This window comes from Anomaloglossus baeobatrachus, chromosome 2 (genome assembly GCF_048569485.1).
Source record: "Anomaloglossus baeobatrachus isolate aAnoBae1 chromosome 2, aAnoBae1.hap1, whole genome shotgun sequence".
Lineage (NCBI taxonomy): Eukaryota > Metazoa > Chordata > Amphibia > Anura > Aromobatidae > Anomaloglossus > Anomaloglossus baeobatrachus.
This window is the reverse complement of record NC_134354.1, coordinates 470,241,751-470,259,952: the sequence shown is the minus strand read 5'-3', so window position 1 is coordinate 470,259,952 and position 18,202 is coordinate 470,241,751. Positions and strand designations below refer to the sequence as shown.

The 18,202-nt window shown below is 43.3% G+C and overlaps 1 protein-coding gene across 1 annotated transcript in view; it reads left to right on the top strand.

Moving 5' to 3' along the window:
- Positions 1-18,202, top strand: part of LOC142291659 (uncharacterized) — a 1,021,181-nt gene that overhangs the window by 520,608 nt on the left and 482,371 nt on the right. The window contains exons 69-70 of the mRNA XM_075336344.1: positions 4,928-5,143; positions 8,794-9,013. Coding sequence (XP_075192459.1) covers positions 4,928-5,143; positions 8,794-9,013 — 436 coding nt within the window. The remainder of the gene's footprint in view (positions 1-4,927; positions 5,144-8,793; positions 9,014-18,202) is intronic.

The following is an 18,202-nucleotide window of genomic DNA, read 5'->3' as shown; positions in this document are numbered from 1 at the left end:
TCCTGGTATACATCCTGGATCCTTCCTGGAGTGTATATGTATATATATATATATATATATATATATATATATACAGTTAAGTCCAGAAATATTTGGACAGTGACACAATTTTCGCGAGTTGGGCTCGGCATGCCACCACATTGGATTTGAAATGAAACCTCTACAACAGAATTCAAGTGCAGATTGTAACGTTTAATTTGAAGGTTTGAACAAAAATATCTGATAGAAATTGTAGGAATTGTACACATTTCTTTACAAACACTCAACATTTTAGGAGGTCAAAAGTAATTGGACAAATAAACCAAACCCAAACAAAATATTTTTATTCTCAATATTTTGTTGCGAATCCTTTGGAGGCAATCACTGCCTTAAGTCTGGAACCCATGGACATCACCAAACGCTGGGTTTCCTCCTTCTTAATGCTTTGCCAGGCCTTTACAGCCGTAGCCTTCAGGTCTTGCTTGTTTGTGGGTCTTTCCGTCTTAAGTCTGGATTTGAGCAAGTGAAATGCATGCTCAATTGGGTTAAGATCTGGTGATTGACTTGGCCATTGCAGAATGTTCCAATTTTTTGCACTCATGAACTCCTGGGTAGCTTTGGCTGTATGCTTGGGGTCATTGTCCATCTGTACTATGAAGCGCCGTCCGATCAACTTTGCAGCATTTGGCTGAATCTGGGCTGAAAGTATATCCCGGTACACTTCAGAATTCATCCGGCTACTCTTGTCTGCTGTTATGTCATCAATAAACACAAGTGACCCAGTGCCATTGAAAGCCATGCATGCCCATGCCATCACGTTGCCTCCACCATGTTTTACAGAGTATGTGGTGTGCCCTTGGATCATGTGCCGTTCCCTTTCTTCTCCAAACTTTTTTCTTCCCATCATTCTGGTACAGGTTGATCTTTGTCTCATCTGTCCATAGAATACTTTTCCAGAACTGAGCTGGCTTCATGAGGTGTTTTTCAGCAAAGTTAACTCTGGCCTGTCTATTTTTGGAATTGATGAATGGTTTGCATCTAGATGTGAACCCTTTGTATTTACTTTCATGGAGTCTTCTCTTTACTGTTGACTTAGAGACAGATACACCTACTTCACTGAGAGTGTTCTGGACTTCAGTTGATGTTGTGAACGGGTTCTTCTTCACCAAAGAAAGTATGCGGCGATCATCCACCACTGTTGTCATCTGTGGACGCCCAGGCCTTTTTGAGTTCCCAAGCTCACCAGTCAATTCCTTTTTTCTCAGAATGTACCCGACTGTTGATTTTGCTACTCCAAGCATGTCTGCTATCTCTCTGATGGATTTTTTCTTTTTTTTCAGCCTCAGGATGTTCTGCTTCACCTCAATTGAGAGTTCCTTAGACCGCATGTTGTCTGGTCACAGCAACAGCTTCCAAATGCAAAACCACACACCTGTAATCAACCCCAGACCTTTTAACTACTTCATTGATTACAGGTTAACGAGGGAGACGCCTTCAGAGTTAATTGCAGCCCTTAGAGTCCCTTGTCCAATTACTTTTGGTCCCTTGAAAAAGAGGAGGCTATGCATTACAGAGCTATGATTCCTAAACCCTTTCTCCGATTTGGATGTGAGAACTGTCATATTGCAGCTGGGAGTGTGCACTTTCAGCCCATATTATATATATAATTGTATTTCTGAACATGTTTTTGTAAACAGCTAAAATAACAAAACTTGTGTCACTGTCCAAATATTTCTGGCCCTGACTGTATATATATATATGTGTGTGTCCCCTTCTGACGCTGTTCTCTAACACATAAAAATAATTCTTCTCACATTTCTCCATTCCCATGACGAGCGATGGCATCCTGTTCTGTAGCCGATGCACATCCAGCAGTTCTTTGTGCCGCAATACATTTCAGCTGAATGTGCCTTCTCGGACGCACATCCTGCTGAAGTAGGCGCCGGTGTCAGCCAGCCCCTCTCCAGCAAAGGGTGTAACCATTATGGTTACGCCCCTGGTCTCAACCTATTCTGTAGCACTTTACATTTCTATTTGGTTTAGTGAGGCCACTGAAAGCGTAGCTTTTTCTGTGCTTAAATATTTTACACACATTAACTTTAAATGGTTTGTAAATCTCTCTTTACGATATGTATTAGAAAGTTATCTGGTTCAAAGAACTAATACACATTATCTAAGAAGAAACACATTTCTGAATCTATTGCCGTGCCTTAATGTGTTCAAAGAAACCAATTTAAACTAATTTTTATCAAGGCCAAATGTCAATCATAAGAAGAAATATGTGTGAAATTTTAATTGCAAGATGTTCAGTGCAAATTTAATGAGTTAAATAAGAGAGTGGAGAATTCCGGCATGCTCAGCTCATGCATAATGTTGACTTAAATTGGTTCTCTAGAGGTGGCGAGAATTGCATTTGTAGAATTTACACACTGATAGAGCAAATGTACTGGGCCCTGTAGGTTAAGGTTATAAATCAGAATCATTTAACTTCCTTTGAGTGATTGCTGGAGAGTCTAATGGTTTAGAAAACTGGCTTGAGATATAAGTGATTATTCTGCCTAGATTATTGAAATGCTGCTCAATATTCATAAATCAGTGATCATTAATTCCCTAAATAGTTCCTGTCAGCCACCTAAATAAATTTCCTGCCAGTTAATTGAGATTGAAAGAGACTGTGCTTATTTACTTGGAATTATAACAAAAGAAATGTTGTGTGTCATATGGATGTAAACATGAATGATCTGGAAAATGATTTGGTTAATGTTCTTGACAGTTGACAAATATAACAGATAGAAATTGCATTCGGCATTCTCACTTCAGCAGTAGCAGTTGCTAATACCGCTTACTATAAACCCTTTTTTCTGCCTGCATATCCTGTAATTTAATCAACATGATGGCTATTTACCATTCTCGCTGCCACACATTACATATCATTGTATTTCTAACAACTGTCAAATCGAATTGTTGCCCGATAAACAAGGCCATAAAAATATAATTATTGCATATGGATTTTCTTGGTACAATTGATGAAAAGCTATTAAAAACAGTCTCTAAGTAACTGGCATTTTATTGCACGCCATTTAACGAAGTTTAACTACAATGGCCCACATGTCATCTAGCGTCAAGTATGTGAGAAAATCTACACCAGCTAAAGGCGCTTTACACGCAACGACATCGCTAACGAGATGTCGTTGGGTCACGGAATTCGTGACGCACATCCGGCCTCGTAAGCGATGTCGTTGCATGTGAAACGAATGAACGACCATTAACGATCAAAATTACTTACCTAATCATTGATCATTGACGCGTCGTTCCTTTCCCGATTATCGTTGCTATTGCAGGACGCAGGTTGTTCGTCGTTGATGCGGCAGCACACCTCACTACGTGTGACACTGCAGGAACGAGGAACATCACCTTACCTGCGGCCACCCGAAATGAGGAAGGAAGGAGGTGGGCGGGATGTTCGGCCCGCTCATCTCCGCCCCTCCGCTTCTATTGGGCGGCTACTTAGTGACGTCGCTGTGACGCTGAACGAACCGCCCCCTTAGAAAGGAGGCGGTTCGCCGGCCACAGCGACATCGCTAGGCAGGTAAGTATGTGTGACAGGGACTAACGATATTGTGCACCACAGGAAGCGATTTGCCTGTGATGCACAAACGACGGGGGCGGGTGTGATCGGCAGCGACATAGCTAGCGATGTCGCTGTGTGTAAAGTGGCCTTAAGTGTGCCAGTGCAGTAGAATTAAGTTATTCATGTGCCTGAAGATCCCGCATCTATCTCTTGAATGGTAGTGAATAACTAAGTATACCTTTGGAAAAGAAACAAGGGGAAGAAAAAAATGGGGTCAGAACGGCCAACCCACTTTTTATTTTATTTTCCCCTAGAAAATAAAGGTAATGAGAGAACAAGTCATGAGGATAACTTACTTTTTTCTTGTTATTCATGGTGGTACCATTGCTAATATTAAAGATTAAATACTTTGGATTTGATGGACAAAGTTTGTTGGCAAACTGTTTGATAATCAGCATCATAGTGGAATGAAGTGTTTTCCGAAAATATGTAATATTGGTTCTACATGTGGAAAATCCTATTTGGATTTGTGGTAATAAAAGACAACTTTAGCTGTCTCGGTAGCGTCAACCACACTCACATAATATCAATAATAGTGCCCCAATCTGTAACATCCATAGAAATAGTATACAATACACTGTATGCCAGTGTTTGTGCCCATTAAGGATGATATCATAGGACTCTGGTCCATCAGTCAGTTCTGCAACTGTGACTTTTGGATGGATGGCCTAAGTATCTCCTTACCTCCCTGCATTCCTGTGTCTTCTTTTGATAAGCCGGACTGGCACAACGTTGTGTGTGCATCATGCTGTAATGATGACATCACGCCAGCTTGGCTAATCTAAAGAAGAGACAGGAATACTAGCGGAAAGAAAATTTGCAGGCCTCCCGTCTATTGGCGACAAATGGCTGACCTAAACGATGCGCTGATTTCCTGCAAATTGATTTTCTCATCTTTAGTAGCCACACAACAGCTACAGGAGCCCATATTGCCACATAATGTATAGTGTCATAATGTTCCTTGTCCATGTTCCCATTTTGCTCTCTTTCACTTAAATGTGATTAGTCTATCAGCTACTTCTCGTGTAACTTTCTTTTCATGCCCTGGCCAAACTCTATTCAGAGATCTACAAAAAATTGGCTTTTATCTTGATTGCTCCTGCCGGTACAGCTACATTGCATAATGTTAACGTTATTAAGAATAAGTTAAGAAAGGGTCATTTCTGTAAATTACTGTTTAATCTTTATTTTCAAATTTTTTTATTAACATTTTTTTTGCTTTTCCATAAATTCCCTGCCACCGTCACATGTATTACATTGTCAATATCAATAGCTATAAATTGCAGTTGACCAATCTCAATATGTAATATATTGTAGGTAAAACCTTTACAAAATAAGGTGTCTGAAATTACTACTGCTTTGGAGGAAGCAGAACAGAAAATTACAACTTTACAGCAGAGAAAGAAAGCTCTTCTATTAAGATTGGCTGACCTAGAGAAAGGCTTCGAGGAAGCAACCATGCATAAAAACAAGCAACAACAACGAACTATTGAAATAGCCCAGAGGTTGGATCAAGCAGCAAAAATAGCTCAGGTATGTTTCATCAAGGCAGAAATTTCTACTGAATATACTAGTAATAAACCTCAAACATCCTGAACCTTTATTTGCCTTGTCCCAATATTCGTTCTTCAACTGCAGACCTGAATTACTTACAAAAGATTAGTTGCTAGGGAATCATTGTCTGACAGACACATTTAAAATAAATATATTATTGGAATCAGGCAGTTCTTTTTATATAATTTATCTGACACTTTTGTCACTTTTCTGACAGATTTAAAAGGGAAATGTGGTACGGCAGCAGTTACAACTTCAAATTCAAGTATATATTAGATATCTTCATGCAGCTAGACTAGTGGAAGCATTTGAAGACAGGAACACCCCCTAACATCCTGATTAGAAAGGACAGGGAGCAAATGGCATGCATAGCTGGGGTTCCTTCTTGGCTATATGGCCTAAAGAGATCACTTCTCGGGACGCAAAACACCTAATTTTTAACGGTATAGCTAAATCTTGAGGCTGCTGATAAGTCTTTGGCTTTACCCAGAAAGAAACGAGATAGGATGATGAAACTTTACATTTATTCCACAAACTCTCCACTGATGTCAACACACTTCTTACATCAGTATTCCAAGTTCTGTAAGCCTAGCAAAAAGAAGGATTTCGGTTGTGCTTCAAAGCAGGCATCTTTAGCAGCCATGTCATCAGAAATAGTGTGAAATTTGGTACCCTTGTGGTGTTTCTTCATGTTTGGAAACAGATGATGTCGGAGGGAGCTAGTTCTGGTGAATAAGGTGGGTGGTCAACCAACTGGAAGCCCAGCTCTGCCAGTTTGAACAGAGGCATTGTCTTGCAGGAACAAGATTCCTTTGGACAGCTTGCTGCGCCTTTTGGCCTTCAGAGCTGCCTTCAATTGGTCCAAAAGTTCAATGTAATACCTTGCTTTGATGGTGGAGCCCTTTTGAAGGTAATCCTCTAGCAGCATGCCCCCCTTATCCCAGAACACAGATACCATCACCTTATTGTCTGATTTTTGCATCCTGAACTTCTTTTGACAAGAAGAACCACTATGCCTCCACTATTTTGACTGCTCCTTGTTTTCAGGGTCATACAAATTTATCCAGGTCTCATCCATAGTGACCAGTCGATCCAGGAATTTCTTATAAGTCCGGAAACGCTGGACCGGGAAGTTTTCATTTACATGCTTTTCTGATCTGTTGTCAAACATTTGGGGACCCACTTTGCAGATAGCTTCCTCAGGTCCAAATGTTCATGGATAATAACACAAACACATTAATGGGAAATCCCCATGATCTCTGCTATTGCTTTAGCTGAAATTCGTTAATTCTGGTTGTGCACAGCATCGACGATCTCTGGAAACACAACCACTCTCGGTCGTCCAGGACGTTCCTTATCATTGGTGCTGAAGTGGCCTGTTTGAAATTTGACAACCCAGTTCTTAACTATGGAATATGAAGTGCATTGATCCTTCAATGCCTGCGACATATCCCCATGAAAATTCTTTGCAGACTTTCCTTGCAGAAACAAGAATTCTATCACTCCTCTGCTTTCAGTTGCTGTGAATATCGCATTAGACTCTGCCATTTGCCTTAAGTTGTCTTAAGCAACAAACACAACATTTTGAAAACATATATTAGACACATAAGGCTTTCATGTGATGTAACATTCGTTACCATAGAAACAAAAAAAGATCACAAAGCCAAAGAGTTATCAGCAGCCCCTCGTACTTTTCACTAATCTTATATATGGTGTATGATCCTGACGAATCATATTATATCAGTAAGGCTATTTTCACACATTACTTTTTTGCAGCTTTTTTCTGCAAACAAAACCTGCTTTCCTGACAGTAAAGAAGCTGCTTGCAAAAAGCAGGTTTGCTGCATTTGTGTTGCCCTTTTGATGCAGATTACATTTCTACAGTACATGGTTAATAAAATCGTTTTCGTTCATAAAAAAAGCAGCAAAAATGCATGGTTGTATTTTTTGCAGCATTATTGCACTTTCTCATTGGTTTCTATGGCGAAAGAATGCTGCAAAACACTGCAAAAACACTGACACAAATGGCATGCTACAGTTTTTAAAACACCAGCAGTTTTCCAATTCAGTCAGGAAAAAAAAACAATCCTGTGCATGAGTTTCTGAAATCTCATAGCTTTGGCTGATATTGTACAAAACAGCTTTAAATTTTAAATTGAATTAAAATAGCATACAGCATACTCAAAAACACAACATAGCCTTAGGGGTACTTTGTACACTACGACATCGCAAGCCGATGCTTGCGATGCCGAGTGCGATAGTCCCTGCCCCGTCGCAACAGCGATATCTTGTGACAGCTGCCGTAGCGAACATTATCGCTATGGCAGCTTCACATGGACTTACCTGCCCTGAGACGTCGCTCTGGCCTTCCTAAGGGGGCGGGTCGTGCGGCGTCACAGCGATGTCACACGGCAGGCGGCCAATAGAAGCGGATGGGCGGAGATGAGCGGGACGTAAACATCCCGACCACCTCCGTCCTTCCGCATAGCCGGCGTGAGCCGCGGTGATGCAGGTAAGCTGATGTTCTCGCTCCTGCGGCTTCTCACACAGCGATGTGTGCTGCCGCAGGAACGAGGAAAAACATCGTACCGTCGCTGCAGCGGAATTATGAAAATGTCGGACACTACACCGATGATACGATTACGACACTTTTGCGCTTATTAATCGTATCAAAAAGGATTTACACACTACGATATCGACAGCGAGGCCGGATGTGCGTCACTTTCAATTTGACCCCACCGACATCGCAGCTGTGATGTCATAGTGTGCAAAGTACCCCTTAGACTCGACAATCATGCACTTAACATGTCACAATTTAGGTATAAGGCCTATATTTTTAAGACATTAATTAGGTTTCTTTTTTCCTAACTCTTCCTAAATAACATTTTCCTAATATACTTCTGCAATCTACTTTGCACCTGTAAGCTTATCTCTAAGAGGCTCATAAATACCTTGTTGTTATAGCTGTATACTATTGTTGTTATAGCTGTAATCCTTCCATCTGCAGACCAGAATCGGACCAACTGAGCAGAGCACGTCACTGGTGGGGGCATGCATGCCCAGATCACACTTCCCTCGCCGCCCCCCACCAGTGATGTGCCCTACTCAGTTGGTATCATTCCTGTCTTTAGCCAGAAGGATCAAATCTACAACAACAATAAAGGTATTTACAACCCTTTTGGAGCTAAGCTTACAAGTGCAGAGTAGATAGCAAAAGTATATTAGGAAAGTATTAGGAAAGTGTTAGGAAGAGTTAGGACAAATGAAAGGGGTTCACATTAGTAGTGGCAAACGTCTTTAACATCAACCTCAATGAACATCAATAAAAAAATATACAAATGTATTATACAAAATAGGAAAAAAAGTTAGAACACTGACTTTTATGATGGTACATTCCAAACACGCTTCCATAAGCTGCAGAAAAAAGGATGATGTATTTTTTGGTTTAGTGCACACAGATCTGCAAGCCAGAGATGACTGATGCTCTGAGGCTAAGAAAATAACAATAAAGAAGCGGCTTGTAAAGTTCCTAGCCCTTTAGATAACCCACCCTAAGCTCAATCCTATAAAATGACATATAACTTGACAACTCCATTTAACTGTCTATAATATCTTTAATCTTTTTGAAGCTTCTTGACGAGGAGAACAAGAAATACTGTGCTATTGTAAGCTCCCTTCCAGACAGGCTCAGTGGGATCCCTGGAAGTACAGCCATGGCAGCAGGATTAGTGTCGTACCTTGGTACTTACGAGCACCAATTTCGACAGCTCATGCTAGCAGTGGAGTGGCCCATGGCTGTGAAAGAAAGAGGTTTTCCGCTAATGATAGACTCAATTGACCCACTCAAAGGTAATATAAATCTGGTTAAATATATATGTTCACTAAAATATATGTTGTATGGTAGAATAAAACCTGAAAGCCATAGTTTCTTTTTAAGGCTATGCATTGCAGAAAATGCATCTATTGTAGAATAGTAATCATTTTTGTAATGTCTATAATTGTATTTTTTCATTATTCTTGTAGCTTTCACAACATTTGTACATTAGTAAATGTTTCTACCCATTCTAAGAACCCTTCTTTTCTTTAGAAATACTACATTATATTCATTATACATTATATTATATATATTATTCCATGCTAAAGAGAGGAACGGGGATTCTCAACATATGTAAAATCTAAATTTTTCATAAAAATTATTACTTATCAGTTTAATATATCACATGCCACCTATATAATTTAATGAGTGTAGCACTAGCCACTAGAGTTTTCATGTCGGACATGTGAAAATGGGTAATTGGGTATTCATGTACCATTATACCAATGCAGTTCATATTTTGTAAGGTACCCATAACTCCATATTTGATTCAGTATTTCATTGTAAGTTAATTTTTTAGGTTTTATGAAAGCAAAAAGAGCATATGATTATTGAGAATTATTGCCTCATTTATTGTGCATTTTCTATGCAAGCTAGCACACCATAAAAATGTGAATTGTTAACAGCTAGGCCTCCTATTCCACCAGAAATGTAGCTTTCTGTGCTGCTACAAGCTACAGTCAAAACTGAGTTTGATCACAAACTATATAATAAGGACAATCCTCATTTCTAATAAAGTATCAATCATCAGCTATTGTTGCTGAAGGAAGCTTCTATTGCCTACATGACCCTGAAGAGGAAATATAGTAGTACAATGACTCTTCACTAGAGTTGAGCGTGGTTCGAGGTTCTCCAGTTCGCGGCTCGAGTGATTTTGGGGGCTGTTCTAGATAGAACTAGAACTCGAGCTTTTTGCTATAGCTCGATAGTTCTAGATACGTTTGAGAACGGTTCTAGCAGCAAAAAGACCAGCTAATTACTAGCTGGCTTTCCGCTGTATGCGGAAAGCATGTCAGCATGTCAGCCAATCCCAGACACACACACAAAGTGGACTTTTAGCCAGAGAAGTAACGGCATGTGTGATAGGATGTCCATGTCACATGTCCCTGCATTATAAAACCGGACATTTTCCTCCAGCACGCCATTATCTGCCTTCTGCGTCCTTGGTGTCAGTCATCACTGGCGCAGCTCCTATCGCCGATACTGCTGTGTACGCTCCATACACAGCGCTGTACAGCATAGGGATAGCACTTTCTATCAGTCCTTTTAAGGGCTCATACCGGCAGGGTCAGAGCCATAGGTGACAGGTCCGTGAAAACAAAGTTTAACAGCTACACAAGATGACAGCGTCTGTGTAGCTAAGGTCAGGGATTTCCTCGCTGCATTTCCCCATTAGGAGGGATAGAAAGGCAGGCTTCCTTTCCTGTACCCAGACACCCACAACCCTGCCACTGTACCCTCCTGCCCATTGCACACTCAAACTCATTGTTACTAAGCCATTATACTAGCAAACACTGAGTGAACTTAGGTGCATCCTAAACGTGGCTGTTGGACTTCTGTATCGTCCCACAAGTGCAAAGATATTTGCAGCACCTCTGCTTGCATTGCACACTCAAACTCATTGTTACTAAGCCATTATACTAGCAAACACTGAGTGAACTTAGTGGCATCCTAAACGTGGCTGTTGGACTTCTGTATCGTCCCACAAGTGCAAAGATATTTGCAGCACCTCTGCCTGCATTGCACACTCAAACTCATTGTTACTAAGCCATTATACTAGCAAACACTGAGTGAACTTAGTGGCATCCTAAACGTGGCTGTTGGACTTCTGCATCATCCCACAAGTTCAAAGATATTTGCAGCACCTCTGCCTGCATTGCACACTCAAACTCATTGTTACTAAGCCATTATACTAGCAAACACTGAGTGAACTTAGTGGCATCCTAAACGTGGCTGTTGGACTTCTGTATCGTCCCACAAGTGCAAAGATATTTGCAGCACGTCTGCCTGCATTGCACACTCAAACTCATTGTTACTAAGCCATTATACTAGCAAACACTGAGTGAACTTAGTGTCATCCTAAACGTGGCTGTTGGACTTCTGTATCGTCCCACAAGTGCAAAGATATTTGCAGCACCTCTGCCTGCATTGCACACTCAAACTCATTGTTACTAAGCCATTATACTAGCAAACACTGAGTGAACTTAGAGGCATCCTAAACGTGGCTGTTGGACTTCTGTATCGTCCCACAAGTGCAAAGATATTTGCAGCACCTCTGCCTGCATTGCACACTCAAACTCATTGTTACTAGCCATTATACTAGCAAACACTGCTGCCAGTTTAAGGGCCGTAGTTGCATTGTCAGTGATAATTATTGTTGTTTATTCTGCTGTTAATAAAGATAGACCACCGCTGCAATCTACACCACCTCTCAATTTTTACTACCACATTTTAAGTGCACAATCTTGTCGCAATCAAAATGAGTGGCAAAATGACAGATGCTGGTGGAAAGGGTAAGAGTCGTGTTGGAAAAGGAAAAAAAGGGTTTGTCCGTGGGGAAGGTGGCAAAGCTCCATTAAGATCTGCTGAAGATAGACCATCTTCCAGCAAAAGTAAGATGTCTACTACTTACCGTGGACAATCCGATGTGCTCCCTTTTTTACGGACACGGACAACTGGAACAAAGGTAGATGATGGCCAAAAAAGGAAAATGCTTGAATGGATCTTAAGTGGTCCAACAAGTGCCCTCTCCGCCACCTCAACTACCGCATCCAAAAAACACCAGTCCTCTGAGTTGTCATCCCAATCAAACTTGCTTTCTCCCAGCTCTGAAGTCTCCATCCGCCCTGCACAGTATGGTGGAACTGAGATGGCTGAGTCTGCAGAGCTGTTCAGTCACACTATAGCCTGGGAATTAGAGGTCTGCTCCCAAACTACAGTGAGTACAGACCAGGAAATGGTCTGCAGTGATGCCCAGAACCTTTGTGACTCTGATTCAGGCCGTGAGGACCAAGTTTCTGAGCATAATGTTGACCCTTTTTCACCAACTGTAACACCTGTTGTTATAGACAATGAGGAACATACTGATGACGATGAGACGCAGATACCAGATTGGGATGACAACTTAAATATTCGGTCAGGGCAAGAAGAGGCTCGGTCTGAGGGTGAGGGGAGTGCAAACACAACAATTGATGAGGAAGTTCTAGATCCCACCTACTGTCAACCCACAGTCAGGCACTCGATGAGGTCAACAGAGGTGGTGGAGTAGGATGCAACTGATGACGAAGTTACCTTGCGCCTTCCTGGACAGAGTCGGAGTACTGGTAGGACGTCTACATCTGTATCCTCAGCCACCACTCTGCCTCTGAGCACTAGTCGGAGTGGATCAACAGGTCGCATGCCCTTTAAGCCTTGCCTAGCCTGGTCCTTTTTTGACATAGCAAAAGATCGCCCAAATTATGTGATCTGTAAAATTTGTCATGATTCTGTTAGTAGAGGTCAAAACCTCAGCAGTTTGACAACTTCTTCCATGAATCGTCACATGAATAAATATCATATGTCCCGGTGGGAAACTCACCGTGCTGCAATGCGGCCTAGCGGAGCGAACCATCCGCCGCCTGCCCCTTCTAGTGCATCCACGCGCTCTTCATCTTCTAGGACTGTGGGGGCAGCTGTCACACCTGGTTTTCCACGCACAACTTCCACCACTGTAACCGCAACAGGCAGTTTGCTTGGTAGGTCGTCAGTTGGTTTGGAAGGGGAAACAAGTGCGTGTGTACAGCTCTCTCAGACATCGATAGCACCAACGTTGGATGAAGGCAACATCATGTCTCCGACTGCACTTTCCTCACAAACCTGCATTTTCCCAGGGACACCCTACTCAATACCGTCTACACACAGCAGCCAGATCTCTGTCCCTCAGATGTGGACAAATAAAAGGCCATTTCCTGCGACCCATGACAAAGCTAAGAGGTTGACTTTATCTCTCTGTAAGCTCTTGGGTACCGAAATGCTGCCTTTCCGCCTGGTGGACACACAGGATTTTAGAGACCTTATGTCTGTCGCTGTGCCCCAGTACCAGATGCCCAGTCACCACTACTTCTCTAAGAAAGGTGTGCCCGCGCTACACCAGCATGTCGCACACAATATCACCGCTTCCTTGGGAAACTCTGTGTGTCAACGGGTGCATTTCACCACCGATACTTGGACCAGTAAGCATGGACAGGGACGTTACATGTCGCTGACTGGGCACTGGGTAACTATGGTGATAGATGGTGAAGGGTCTGCTGCACAAGTCTTGCCGTCCCCACGACTTGTGTGTCAATCCTCTGTCTGTCCAAGTTCCGCCACTGCTTCTGCCTCCTCCACCTCATCTGGGTCCTCCACCTCCGCCCCAAGCCTGCCTGGTCAGGCCACCAACGTTCTCACTGCGCAGAAGGAATCACGCACCCCTCATTACTATGTTGGCAGCAGAGCGCAACGGCATCAGGCGGTCTTTAGCTTGACATGTCTTGGGAATAAGAGTCACACAGCGGCTGAGTTGTGGGCAGCTCTGGAGACTGAGTTTGGTAAATGGTTGTCTCCACTCAACCTGCAGCCTGGTAAGGCCGTGTGCGACAATGCTGCAAACCTGGGTGCGGCCCTTCGCCTGGGCAAGGTGACACACGTGCCTTGTATGGCTCACGTGTTGAACCTTGTTGTCCAACAATTTTTAACACACTATCCCGGCCTAGATGGCCTTCTGACCAGGGCACGAAAACTGTCTGCTCACTTCCGCCGTTCAACCGCCGCAGCTGAGCGGCTTGCATCGCTCCAGAAGTCTTTCGGCCTGCCGGTTCATCGCCTGAAATGCGATGTGGCGACACGCTGGAATTCGACTCTCCACATGTTACAGCGACTGTGGCAGCACCGCCGAGCCCTGGTGCAATACGTCATGACGTATAGCCTGGGCCAACGAGATGCAGAGGTGGGGCAGATCACCCTGATGGAGTGGTCTCAGATCAAGGACCTATGCACCCTTCTGCACAGTTTCGACATGGCGACGAATATGTTTAGCGCTGACAATGCCATTATCAGCATGACAATTCCAGTCATTTACATGCTGGAGCACACGCTAAACACTATTCGGAGTCAGGGGGTGGGACAACAGGAAGGGGAGGAACTACAGGAGGATACATATGCGCAAGGGACAACAACATCACCAAGGTCCAGACGTTCATCATCACCAACGCGGCAGGCATGGGACCATGGGGGACAGGGATCAACAAGGGCGCATGGTAGCAGGCGAAATGTTGAGGAAGGTGCAGGAGAACATGAAGAAATGGATGACGAACTGTCCATGGACATGGAAGACTCAGCGGATGAGGGAGACCTTGGTCAAATTTCAGTTGAAAGAGGTTGGGGGGAGATGTCAGAGGAAGAAAGAACGGTTAGCACCTCTATGCCACAAACACAGCGTGGACTTGGTCCGCATGGCTGCGCAAGACACATGAGCGCCTTCTTGCTGCACTACCTCCAACATGACCCTCGTATTGTCAAAATTAGAAGTGATGATGACTACTGGCTTGCCACACTATTAGATCCCCGGTACAAGTCCAAATTTTGTGACATAATTCCAGCCATAGAAAGGGACGCACGTATGCAGGAGTATCAGCAGAAGCTGTTACTCGATCTTAGCTCGGCTTTTCCACCAAACAACCGTGCAGGTGCAGGAAGTGAATCTCCCAGTTGTAACTTGACAAACATGGGACGGTCTCGTCATCTTCAACAGTCTACCCGTACCAGTAGCACCGTATCTGGTGCTGGTAACAGCAATTTTATGGAATCTTTTCATAATTTTTTTAGACCGTCCTTTGCAAGGCCACCAGAGACAACAAGTCTGACACATTGTCAATGGCTGGAGAGGATGATACAGGAGTATTTCCAAATGAACATTGATGCCATGACTTTGCAAATGGAGCCTTGCTCATTTTGGGCTTCAAATCTTGAAAAATGGCCAGAGCTCTCCAGTTACGCCTTGGAGATTTTGTCGTGTTCAGCTGCCAGCGTTGTCTCTGAACGTGTCTTCAGTGCTGCTGGGTGTGTGCTGACAGATAAGCGCACGCGTCTGTCCAGTGACAATGTGGACAGACTAACGTTCATCAAAATGAACAAGTCATGGATCCACAAGGAATTTACTACCCTTGTGTCATCCTGGGGAGAGTAAATGCTTGTGGATTTGGAATGTGCTTGATGCAAATCAAAACATCCTGTTTGCAACTAGGGCACAAGTGCTGCCACTGATGGGGTGTCTGTGTGGCCCATTTTTTTTAAAAAAGGGAGAGTCCGCTTGGAGTAACCCTTGCTTGCTGTGTTTTTTAAAAGGAGCCAAGATGAACAAGTCATGGTTCAGCAAAGACTTTGCTACCTACCCCGGTGTCATCCTGGGGACGGTTAATTATGGCGTATTTTTGAATGTGCTTGATGCAAATCTAGCTGTGAAGTGTACAACTTGGGCCCAACTGCTGCCACTGAAGGGGTTGGTGTGTGTGGGGCCCAATTTGTGGAAAAAAGGGAGACTCCGCTTGGAGTAACCCTTGCTTGCTGTGTTTTTTTTAAAAGGAGCCAAGATGAACAAGTCATGGTTCAGCAAAGACTTTATCTACCTACCTCGGTGTCATCCTGGGGACGGTTAAGAATGGCGTATTTTTGAATGTGCTTGATGCAAATCTAGCTGTGAAGTGTACAACTGGGGCACAACTGCTGCCACTGAAGGGGTGGGTGTGTGTGGGGCCCAATTTTTGGAAAAAAGGGAGACTCCGCTTGGAGTAACCCTTGCTTACAGTGTTTTTAAAAAGGAGCCAAGATGAACAAGTCATGGTTCAGCAAAGACTTTACCTACCCCGGTGTCATCCTGGGGACGGTAAAGAATGGCGTATTTTTGAATGTGCTTGATGCAAATCTAGCTGTGAAGTGTACAACTGGGGCACAACTGCTGCCACTGAAGGGGTGGGTGTGTGTGGGGCCCAATTTTTGGAAAAAAGGGAGACTCCGCTTGGAGTAACCCTTGCTTACAGTATTTTTAAAAAGGAGCCAAGATGAACAAGTCATGGTTCAGCAAAGACTTTATCTACCTACCTCAGTGTCATCCTGGGGACGGTTAAGAATGGCGTATTTTTGAATTTGCTTGATACAAATCTAGCTGTGAAGTGTACAACTGGGGCACAACTGCTGCCACTGAAGGGGTGGGTGTGTGTGGGGCCCAATTTTTGGAAAAAATGGAGACTCCGCTTGGAGTAACCCTTGCTTACAGTGTTTTTAAAAAGGAGCCAAGATGAACAGAGCTGGGATCAGGAAAAACTTTGCTACCTACCCCGGTGTCATCCTGGGTACGGTTAAGGATTTCGTATTTTTGAATGTGCTTGATGCAAATGTACCTGTGAAGTATACAACTGGGGCACAAGTGCTGCCACTGAAGGGGGTGGGTGTCTGTGTGGCCCAATTTTTGGAAAAAAGGGAGATTCTGCTTGGAGTCACCTTGCGGTGTTTTACATGATTTTAGAAGGGCGTGCCATGCCTATATCTGTGTCTCCTCCTCTTTTTCCTTGTCCAGCTCTTTTGTTATCGCATGAGTATATGTCCTTGTCACTTTCCCATGTGTTTGTGTTGTGTTGTGAGTTGTTTGTCACCTTTTGGACACCTTTGAGGGTGTTTTCTAGGTGTTTTTATGTGTTTGTGAATGCCTGCCATTGTTTCCTATGCGGTTCGATTTCGGTTCGTCGAACGTTCGGCGAACCGAACTCGAACGGGACCTCTGTTCGAGGAACCGAACTCGAGCCGAACCACGACCTGTTCGCTCATCTCTACTCTTCACTATCTCTGCAAACGGACTGTCCCAAGCACTAGAGCTGCAATAATTTGGATTTATGTATGGCACCTAGAGGTTTATGGTCAGTGGTTTCCTTATTCTGATAACCTCTTTAAGGCCCCCTTCACACTTCAGTGATTCTGGTACATATGTGCTTTTTTTATACGTACCAGAATCACTGACATACGCAGACACATTATAATCATTAGGTCTGCTCACTCATCAGTGATTTTTCACTGAATGTGTCTCCATGAGGCGTACACGCGTGTCCGTGATTCTGCACGGAGACAAGTCCATTTTTTTCTGGCATCACTGATGACCCACGGACCACACTATGGTGTGATCCGTGTGTGATCCGTGAAACACGTACCAGAAAAACACTGACATATTAAATAATAAACATTTTCAACTAACCTTTCCAGCGATTTGCTGTGCAGCCTCCGCTCTCTGCAGCTCCTGCCCGACTCATGAATATTCATGAAAGCAGGAACAGCCAACCCGGAAGTAGCTGCAGAGAGTGGTGGGCGGACGCAGCAGAGCCGAGGAGTTCAGCACCATGGACAGCAGTAGAAAAGGCAGGTGAGTAATGTCCATTTGAAATCACGGATCACGGATTGCACATGGACAACCCACGTGTGCCGTGAATCACGGAACATGGAGGGACATGTGCGTGTTTTACACGTCAGTGAAGAACGTCAGTGTTTTTCACTGACGTGTGAAGGGGGCCTAAAGAGAATATGTCAGCACGTATTTTTTATGTATTTTGAGAGCAGCATGATGTAGAGGCAGTGAGCCTGATTCCCAAAATTTGTCATATGCTTCACGATATATGTATAGATACAGCCCAGCACTAATATAAATTGTGGTAACAATTAAAATATAACCTTTATTGGTTCATAGTTAAAAATATTAAACCACACAACACATACGGTTGTAGAACAACCAAGTAAAAATGGAGCAAATGTAAAAAGCTCCTAATATCACCATGGAAGGACAAACCTCACACTGGGGGGGAGGATAGAGTAACCTCCCACCACGGTGATAGAGAAACAAACAACCCCAACCAGGTTGTAAAAATTACTGAATTATACACACAAGACAGTTATAGTGTCCAAAAGACAAAATACAAAAGATGTATGAAGAAAAATTATTTTAGTTGTCCAATATGTAGAGGGGGGGGCCAAACACAACAGCCTCACAATACCCCTCAATTGGCAACCATCTGACCTGATGTGCTCCTAGACCTCCCAACGCGTTTCATAATATGCTTATTCCTCAGGGGACTATGGTCAAAAGAGAGCTGCAAATGATAAACACA